This window comes from Heptranchias perlo, chromosome 11 (assembly GCF_035084215.1).
Source record: "Heptranchias perlo isolate sHepPer1 chromosome 11, sHepPer1.hap1, whole genome shotgun sequence".
Taxonomy (NCBI): Eukaryota; Metazoa; Chordata; class Chondrichthyes; order Hexanchiformes; family Hexanchidae; genus Heptranchias; species Heptranchias perlo.
The window spans coordinates 32,133,693-32,143,760 of record NC_090335.1 but is presented as its reverse complement, the minus strand read 5'-3'; the positions used below and the strand labels follow the sequence as shown (position 1 = coordinate 32,143,760).

At 42.7% G+C, this 10,068-nt stretch overlaps 1 protein-coding gene across 1 annotated transcript in view; it reads left to right on the top strand.

Moving 5' to 3' along the window:
* Window positions 1-479: 479 nt before the first annotated feature.
* Window positions 480-10,068, top strand: part of LOC137326924 (putative leucine-rich repeat-containing protein DDB_G0290503) — a 28,935-nt gene continuing 19,346 nt past the window's right edge. The window contains exons 1-2 of the mRNA XM_067992306.1: window positions 480-544; window positions 9,916-10,015. Of these exons, the coding sequence (XP_067848407.1) occupies window positions 515-544; window positions 9,916-10,015 (130 nt within the window). The 5' untranslated portion in view covers window positions 480-514. The remainder of the gene's footprint in view (window positions 545-9,915; window positions 10,016-10,068) is intronic.

Sequence of the window (10,068 nt, the reverse complement as noted above, 5' to 3'; positions counted from 1 at the left end):
CCAGGATTCTGGGGGATCTCCCCTGCTCTTCTTCACATTGTACCATGGGATCTTTTGCATTCACCTGAAAGACAAACGAGGCCTCGATCTAACACCTCATCTGATAATTCCTCAGGATCTCACTGAAGTAGCAGGCTAGATTGTGTACTGAAACTTGTAGTGGGACTTGAACCCAGAATCCTCCGACTCAGAGGTGAGAGTGCTACCAAATGTTGAAGACATGTTGAACTGCACGATGAAATGATTTTTGAGGGAACAAGCATCTAGGATACTATTGTTCAGATATATTGTACATAATTGCCATAATTAAAAAATATACAGATTTATTTTCCCAGAAATTGAATACATTTTCTTTTGCTTTCAGGCTACAGAAGTGGGTATAACCCAAGTCAGCCATGTGGCTCTACTGAGAACTCTCCTGGCTGAAAAAGATGAGGATCTTAATCAGCTCAACGAAGAACTGAAGAAACTTCAGCTCATCAACAACCAATTACTGGAGGAACAATGCTTAATAATGTCAGTAAATAAAAAACTTCAGAAAGAGGTACTTTTTCAGTTATCAGGTTCTCTTTCCGTTCATATCATGCACAAATGTGTAAATAAGAATTTCATACATGTTGAGAAGGTGCGTATTTCAAAATGCCTTGGAAATCCATACAACACATCTTTTTACATTTTCTTTATATATCAGAGTTAAAGGGACAGGAAAAATAAATATATCGGGGCCGGTTTTAACAATGGCCGCCTGGCGTAAACGTAGTGGCCTGAAAATGGTGGTGTATTATTTACCACCCTGTTTATGCCGGTGTTACAGCTGCTGCCATCTTGGTAGGAGCCTTTAAGTGGGCGGCCAGATTGCCCGCCTGTTTCAGGTGAGAGGCCACTTTTAACGTGCAAATTGAGGACCTATGATGTACATAGGATACCGAGTGAAATTTTGAGGTACGATTGGTCAGAGCATGCACGACGTACACTCTACCCATTTGTACTGGAGTTGAGCGGCTTAAAGGGACCACTGGAGGTTGGTCAGAAAGAAATGACTCAAAGCATTTTGTGGGGACAGGAGGAATGCTCCTTCTGGCCTCGCAAAAATACTACTGGCCTGGGTGTTGTCCCCCAACCCCCTCCCCCACAATCCCCCCAATCCCCCCAGCCCGAACTGTCAGTCAGCACCACAAAGGAACAGCTGTCAACATGGAGATAAACAGAGCGGATGGGCAGAGGGAGAAGGAAGCAGGAAAGCATGTTTACCGATATCTTCAGGTTGGTATTTTGAACAGGATTGGGGGTAGGGGGGTGGAGGGGAGGGTCAGCCAGTGAAAATGAAATGACCTGGGTGGTACAGAAAGGAAAAGATCAGCTGGGGGTGGGGGTGGGGGAGTGGGAGCGGTCAGTCATGAGGAGTGAACAATTCACTCAAGAAGGCACAAGGTGCAAGGACTCCCACATCTCAGACAGTAAGTGGAATTTAAAAAAATGATTTTACGCATTGGATCCCAGGTCATCTGTGTGGTTGTGGACTAACCGTTTTTCTGGAACAGCAGTTTTACCCATGCTAAGCAGGCCCAGAAATCGAAAAGGTTGGTGTTTTTACGCGTGCTCCTTATCCTTGGTGAAACTACTCTGAAAAGTGTGTTAAAGAAGATGGGAAAGAACGATTGCTGTTTGAGTTTACTTACTGCAACCTGAATATATGGCCATTGCTCTCGCACCAATTCCTTGATGGTAGTTTGCTAATATTCCACAGCCAGGGAGTTAAATGGAAAATGACTGTGAGTGATAAAAATCAGCAAACAACAAAGTGGGGAGAGGCAAAAAAACAAACAACAGATTCCATATCTGTCAAAACTTTGTGAATAGGTTTGAAATTTCACGGACAGTCTTGTATTGGTTTACAGATATAATTGCTGGTCTCGCCTGTACAATTGAAAGAATATGCTGTAAGGCTATCGTCTGGGTGTAGAGTTGCATAGAATCCAATGTAATTCTATGTAACATAACACCCAGACTATAGCCTTACAGCATAAATTGAAGAGAGTTAATTGGCTGTGCTACATCAGTGACAAGAATTACCCTACAGCACAAGAGCTTTGTTGTATTTGAACTCAAAGGAGATAAAGGAGTTGACAAAGTACTAGAATGAAAGCTTTCAGCAGTCAGTTCTTATTTGACCTTGTCAATGAACAGAAAGAGAAGTAAAGGAAACTAAGAAAAATGTTGCTGCCCCACTGGGTAGGGTCCTGAGATGAGAGGCCAAAGTGCCCACCTCTTTCAGGCTGGAGACCACTTGTAATATGCAATTTGGGGTCCTAGGTCCCTGACTGCAATTTTGAGGTACAAACGAGCAGAGCCTGTCTGGCCGGTGGTCCTTAACGTTTATTTTTGTGGGACCAGGCAAAGCACTGCAGCTAGTCCGTGATACAAATGAAAAGCCTCCTGGTTTGTTTGAGAGATCACGTAACACCACTGGCGATCTCTTTTATCGCCAAGATATCTCCTCCAGAGGCACCTAAGTTGTGTATCAAACTCCCATGGTGGTTGAAATTGTCAACTATCTCTATGGTTTTGTCATTCACAGTGGTGGAAACTGGAGGATTTGTAACTCTGAAGTGCAGCAATTTAGTTTTGTGCCAGGTGAGCTTCTGCTGGTCCTGGCCCCACTTACCTTGGAGGGCCTCTTCCTCTTCCCAGTAACTCTCGACCTGGTTTTACCTGGCAGGAAAGCTGCGTGGGCTATCCTGCTCAGGCTGGGATTAAAATACAATCAGGGTCCCGTTAACATCATGGGACCCCAATTTGCGTTAACTCATGAGCTACCTGCCTGAGTCCGAAGGGAGCCTCATCTGCCACCAAGCCAGTGGCTTTAAAATCCAAAATTAGCGGGAACAGAATGGGAAAACGAGCCGCTCCATCTTAAAGCCCCTCCGAGCGGGGTGAATTAAAATTCCCCACACCAACTTTCTTCTGTTCCAATAAACCTCAGAGCACCAAAATTCAATAACATTTCACTATGGTACAGGTGAACGGAGGACAGAGCTTGTTTGTTATTCAAGATTTGTAGGAGGCAGTTTGTTTGCTCTAGAGGGTAATAAACAACAAGAAAACAGCTTAGCTTTTCAATGAAATGAACGTCGCCCAGAATTAATTATGACACTAGAGCAGTTCTTTCTTTGATCTATCTGAAACACACTGGAGTATGTTGGAATACTGAGTCACTGAACCAAAACCTTACTGGTTTTGATACATCACCATTGGACATTGCGTTCAATACAAAGGATCAAAGGCGACTGTAACAGAGAGCAAGTGCAGAGAACTTTTAGGTGATAGGTTGCAGCTGCTTATGTGCGAGAAGGGATTATTACACTGTCATATCGAAAATCAGTGTCTATGGTGAGTAAAGACAATTCTCTCAACTCTTGTTGGCAAAAAGATTGTATTAAAAGTTGAATGAATTCAATTTTAAACAAAACTAAGGAATACAACTGAGTAAAGAAATGTACAAAGGAATTCAAAACTTCCATGCTAAGCACAAAATATATTTTGACATTGACAGCTGTATAAAGAAATGGATAATATTTATGATTATTTTCACAGGCTTTAACACTTTTTGTAAAATTGATTCTATTTGTTTTAGCAGTGTATCCTGAAGAAGTAAAATGTCAGTCCTTTAACTGTGAGATCGCACAAGATCAAATTCCATGTTAAATGTGATGTAGCTATTTGGAGGCAGGCAACTGGGATTTGGGTAAAAGGTCATAGTTTATAACTTGGAACTTCGTGATTTCATTTTTGATAACCCAAGAAATTAGGGAGAGACAGTTTCTCAATGTGGTTCAAGACAACAGCATCATCTGTCGCATGCCAAAAACCCAATTATACTCTTACCTTGTTAGGAAGCCATTTTAAAACCTTAATGTATAAGTAGTTGAAGAAAAAATGTTTATTCAGAACAAAATTCATGTCGTCCGATTACCAGGAAACAAAGGTAGCCTAAATAGGTGTTGCTCAGACTGAAGAAGGTTTGGAACTGGTATATCCCAGGGTCAGTGCTGCGTTCTCCGTATATATAGATGATTTTAACTGGGTATAGGGAACACAGTCTCGAAATTTGCTGATGACACAAAAATAGTGGGATAGGTGGCAATGTAATGTGAATAAACCAGGTATCCAGGTTTTGGGAGGAAAAACAAGGAAAAGAAGTGTAATGTATATTCAATGGAAAGATGCTGAAGGATGTGGATAAACAGGGGGTGATTTTAAACCCCAAGAACAGGTGGGCTGGGGGTCAGGTGGAGTTGAAAATAGTTGTCTTTTGGGTCGCGACCACTACCCGGGTTTAATGTCACCGTGTAAAAGTACAGGCTTCCCACTGGGAATGCAATGTCCGAAAATTTTGTGGTTGCGACCCAAAAAAACAACTATTTTCAACTCCCGCCCGCCCCCAACCCACCCGTTCTTGGGGTTTAAAATCACCCACTTAGTGTTTAAATACATAATTCCCTGAAAGTGCAAGTCCAGATAGATAAAGCCATAAAAATGGCCTTTAACAATGGGGGCATAGAATATAAAAGTAACAATTTATAAATGGGGGCATAGAGTATAAAAGTAAATGAGTAATGATAAATTTAAACAAAACATTGTTTAGGCTACAGTCTGCAGTTTTGGGTGCTCCATTATAGAAAGGACATTAAAATCATAGAGAGAATATAATATAAATTCACCAAGATGATGCCAGGGATGGGAAACTATAATTATGAGGAGAGACCTGAGGTTCTGGGATTAGTTCCACTAGAACAGAGAAGGCTAACAGCAAGTTCATTGGATTTTTTTTTTCCTAATTTATGAAGAGTTTTGATAGAGGGAATATGAAAGGACTCTTTCTTTGGTTGGGGAGTCAGTGATGAAGAATCATCAACTTAAAATTGTCACTAAGATACTGAGAAGAGAGATTAGGAGCAATTACTTTACACAGAGGGTTGTTGGAGCATCGAATGCTTTGCCAGTGGGAATGGTTGATGCAGAGACCATTGCATCTTTTAATAGAAAATTGGATAAAGATTTGAAGCAGAGGACAATGTAGGGCTAAGGGAATGTGTGGGGCAGTGAGATTAGTATTTGGATTGCACTTGCAAAGAGCTGGCACAGACAACGAGCCAAACGACCTCCTTCTGCGCTGTAAACTTCATTGATGCTATAAGTAATTCTGCCAGACTTCTGCATATCTGATTGTGACATTTTAAGTAGGTGCACAGTTGTAATATGGGCAGAAGGACAATTTATACCACAGAATATGACATGTCATTTTGTACTTTTTTAAAAAATCACCAAAGATATATTTAGCAGCTCCACTGAAATGCTGCTAAAATTAATTGTTATAGGTATAATGCATTGCAGAGTGTTATTTGCTCTCCAGGTACACATTAATTTTGCAATGTATTTGCTCTTTGATTTTGTTCCCAATTTTATTTTAAATAAAATGTTATTCCTCAACTTTTTCTGCCAATTTCCCCCATCCTCCTATATGAAAATCATTGACTCTCTGTTGAGTATGGTGCAACAAATGCTGGTCGCCCTTTCATACCTCACAGTTATTAATGTCTGAGCCTTGACGGTGAGTGTGAATGGGCTGGTTAATGGGCTGAGTCTGATCCTCTTGGTGCATATTTCTGGCAAAAGAAATGCTGGATAGCAATTAAGAGCAGAAACCCTGCCTAAATCCTTCCTCCTTTAACTCAAGTGCTGAGGTCAATTGAAGTATCCCTATTGCCACTCCGGGTGAAGTCGGTACAGACCAAGGATGAGTGCTGGGGCCTTCCTGGCCGGTATTGATTAGCTTACTCCATGGATTAACTTGTTGGGTGATTGATGGGGACAAATGTCTTTTTTTAGAAATCTATTAAAATATTAAGAAGGTTAAATGTTGTCACAGAAGCTGATATAAAAATTGGAACCACAGCCTGATAACTGTACACTGAAATGATATCTACAATGGAGTATTGCTTTAAAGCTCAATGTTTTATTGGTGGCCTTTCATGTGGCAGTTACTGATACTACCTATGGCTGAGCTAAGATCTCTGGCTTAACTCGAGATTGTTTAAATCTTGCTTCTCCTGTATCGGCCTGATCACCATGGTAACAGTGAAGCGAGTGCTAGTTTGGGTTTCACTGATTGTAACTGATGGGATTTACCAGTCTGAGGATGCACATTTTGCTATTTAATAAACGTCAAACATTTTTAACAGGATTTTAAAAAAATATATGCTTTGTAGATAAATTAAAACTGAATATTGAATCATTGTTACTTCTTGTAGTTACCTAGTGCAGGGCTGTCAACAAAGGGAACTTCTGTGAGATTTTCAGTCACAAGTCAACAGCATTCCCAAGGCATTGCCTTGTGCCTACAATATAAGAATCATCCAAAGCAGTAGATTAAATTTCTATACTTTAATTTGAGTTTTCTGTTCTATTAGCACTAATGTGAACGCAGTCTTCTTTTTTATTCGTTCATGGGATGTGGGCGTCGCTGGTGAGGCCGGCATTTATTGCCCAGCCCTAATTGCCCTTGAGAAGGTGGTGGTGAGCCGCCTTCTTGAACCGCTGCAGTCCGTGTGGTGAAGGTTCTCCCACAGTGCTATTTGGAAGGGAGTTCCAGGATTTTGACCCAGTGACGATGAAGGAACAGCGATATATTTCCAAGTCGGGATAGTGTGTGACTTGGAGGGGAACGTGCAGGTGGTGTTGTTCCCATGTGCCTGCTGCTCTTGTCCCTCTAGATGGTAGAGGTCGTGGGTTTGGGAGGTGCTGTCGAAGAAGCCTTGGCGAGTTGCTGCACTGCAACCTGTGGGTGGTACACACTGCAGCCACTGTGCGCCGGTGGTGAAGGTGGTGGATGGGGTGCCAATCAAGCGGGCTGCTTTGTTCTGGTTGGTGTCGCGCTTCTTGAGTGTTGTTGGAGCTGCACTCATCCAGGCAAGTGGAGAGTATTCCATCACACTCCTGACTTGTGCCTTGTAGATGGTGGAAAGGCTTTGGGGAGTCAGGAGGTGAGTCACTCACCACAGAATACCCAGCCTCTGACCTGCTCTTGTAGCCACAGTATTTATATGGCTGGTCCAGTTAAGTTTCTGGTCAATGGTGACTCCCAGGATGTTGATGGTGGGGGATTCGGCGATGGTAATGCCGTTGAATGTCATGGGGAGGTGGTTAGACTCTCTCTTGTTGGAGATGGTCATTGCCTGGCACTTGTCTGGCGCGAATGTTACTTGCCACTTATCAGCCCAAGTCTGGATGTTGTCCAGGTCTTGCTGCATGCGGGCTCGGACTAATGGAATGGAACTAAACACTGTGCAATCATCAGCGAACATCCCCATTTCTGACCTTCTGATGGAGGGACGGTCATTGATGAAGCAGCTGAAGATGGTTGGGGCCTAGGACACTGCTCTGAGGAACTCCTGCAGCAATGTCCTGGGGCTGAGATGATTGGCCTCCAACAACCACCACCATCTTCCTTTGTGCTAGGTATGACTCCAGCCACTGGAGAGTTTTCCCCCTGATTCCCATTGACTTCAATTTTACGAGGGCTCCTTGGTGCCACACTCGGTCAAATGCTGCCTTGATGTCAAGGGCAGTCACTCTCACCTCACCTCTGGAATTCAGCTCTTTTGTCCGTGTTTGGACCAAGGCTGTAATGAGGTCTGGAGCCGAGTGGTCCAGGCGGAACCCAAACTGAGCATCGGTGAGCAGGTTATTGGTGACTAAGTGTGCTTGGAAGGTGTCGTCGACAGTGCTATCATCACTTTGCTGATGATTGAGAGCAGACTGATGGGGCAGCAATTGGCCGGATTGGATTTGTCCTGCTTTTTGTGGACAGGACATACCTGGGCAAATTTCCACATTGTCGGGCAGATGCCAGTGTTGTAGCTGTACTGGAACAGCTTGGCTGGGGGCGCAGCTAGTTCTGGAGCACAAATCTTCAGCATTACAGCCGGGATGTTGTCAGGGCCCATAGCCTTTGCTGTATCCAGTGCTATTTGGGGTTTTTAACTGGATAGCAAATGAAATATATGATGGAAACTGGAGATAACCATTATGGTCCATGTAAGTGTGAGATCACCACTCTGAGGAGGAAGAGCCAATATCACAATCTCACACGTCAGACTCTCAGTCAAGGATCAGAGTTATTCAAACTTTTCTGTGTGACAGTAACCAATCCAGGGACCCCCTGTCCTAACCTCCAAAAGATTGTGTCAATTCACTGAAAGAAGTAGCACTTTTGTTGCTCAAAATGTTTTTATTAGTACACAGCAATAGAAATAAAGTGTTAGTCAACAGGTGTAGGAATGGGATGACCAGACAGAAATCTGACTTGTGGTCCTCTGGAACCTCACTTTGAAAGCCTCTAGTCTGGGATGAATACATAAGTGTTAGAGATAGCTCCCATCTTATGCACCCCCAGCATCAATGGTCTTCACCAACATGCAGGAATTCTGACATATGTAAACAAATTGTAAAAGGCACATAAGAGGCAAGGTGAACTTCAGGGGTAAAAAAAATCATCCCACCATCATCAATTATTAAAAATCCTGCAAATGCATGCACATCTTGTCGTGTATTTACGACACTTTTGTGTCAACTTTTTTTATGATATGTTCCTATATCCACATGTATAATGGAAACTGCCTATGTAAACTTGTCATACTGCAGTAACATCCTCCTCCCAGTGGCGGCACTATCGGACCTTCACATGTGCAACACCACAGGAGATTGACTAGTTACAACAAAAAAATACATCTAGAAATGGAAACATTTGTCAAGGCCTGCTAACGTACAGACCCACAGTGGCTTCCCTGCTCAGTCCCGAGTTCAAATGGAATTGGGGGTCCTCCTGATGTATAGGACCCTGATTTGCATAAATTCATGAGGCCCCCTCCCATCTGCTTGAGGCGGACGCCTTAATTGCTTGCAGAACCCTGCAGGTTAAAGTTGGAAAATGTATGAGAAGGTCGAGTTCTGAGCAGGTAAATAACCCCCTCGTTTTTAACTGCCCAGTTTCCACTGGGCGGTTCGGGTTAAAATCAGTCTCAACGCATTCCACAATGCAATGAGCCAGATTGACATTATCAAAAGAAAGGCTATGGTGAAGTGTCCACTATTAATGTGAGCCTTGACAGTGAGTTGTTAACAGGCTGTTTGACTGCAGGGGGTATCAAAGCTGTGCTTGATCCTCTCCTCACCCGATGGCTTCGTGTGCACTTCAGCAGGGGTTGCTGGATAGTGATAACAAACGTGGATGGAACTGAGGCCAATTCTACTGCCCCAGCTGAGAGCTAATTTGGCACTGATTGAGAGTTGAATCTGGTGCGTTGCTGGTTAGTATGGGTCAGGATACCCACTGGATTGGGAGAGCCTTGTATGGATATTTTTTATTTAGTTTACATTTGCACAGACGATTAACTGTAAATTGTATGCAAATTTCATGACAGAGAATGTATGCAAATATATTCAGTTGACATAATGAGAACTCAAAGCCCAGTTACCAGAGAGGGGGTGTACCCTGTCCCTGGCTCCGCTCTTGCTGCAAGCACTTTCTGTGGAGCCTGTGGGGCTGTTAATCGGGACCTGAAATCAGGCCTTATTTTAATATGGTTCTCTCATAAAAGATGAATGAAAGCCAAGCTTTGACTGGGCTCAGGCTTAGATTTATGTTGCTGTGAAGGCACAATTTTAACAGCATACATCTGACTCAGTTGTTGATCTTTGTATTGTCTAGATATCTTCAGTGAAGACTAATGTGACATAACAAATGATTTGATGGTTGAATAAAGATGATCAAATTTATGTGAAATTAGTGAATAAATGCACTAAATGAAATTGTAACAATTTTTAGTGAGATCATTTACTCTTCTAACTACTTAGACTAACAAAGCTCTAGAAGACAAGGTAAAAGGAGATGAAAGTGAAGCAGATTACTTTGCTTATAACCCAACTGCACCTGCTGCGCTGCAGCAACGAATAGGTAAGCCTTCCTTCCACATATTCCATGTATAGTTTCAAATAGATGAAATGCAC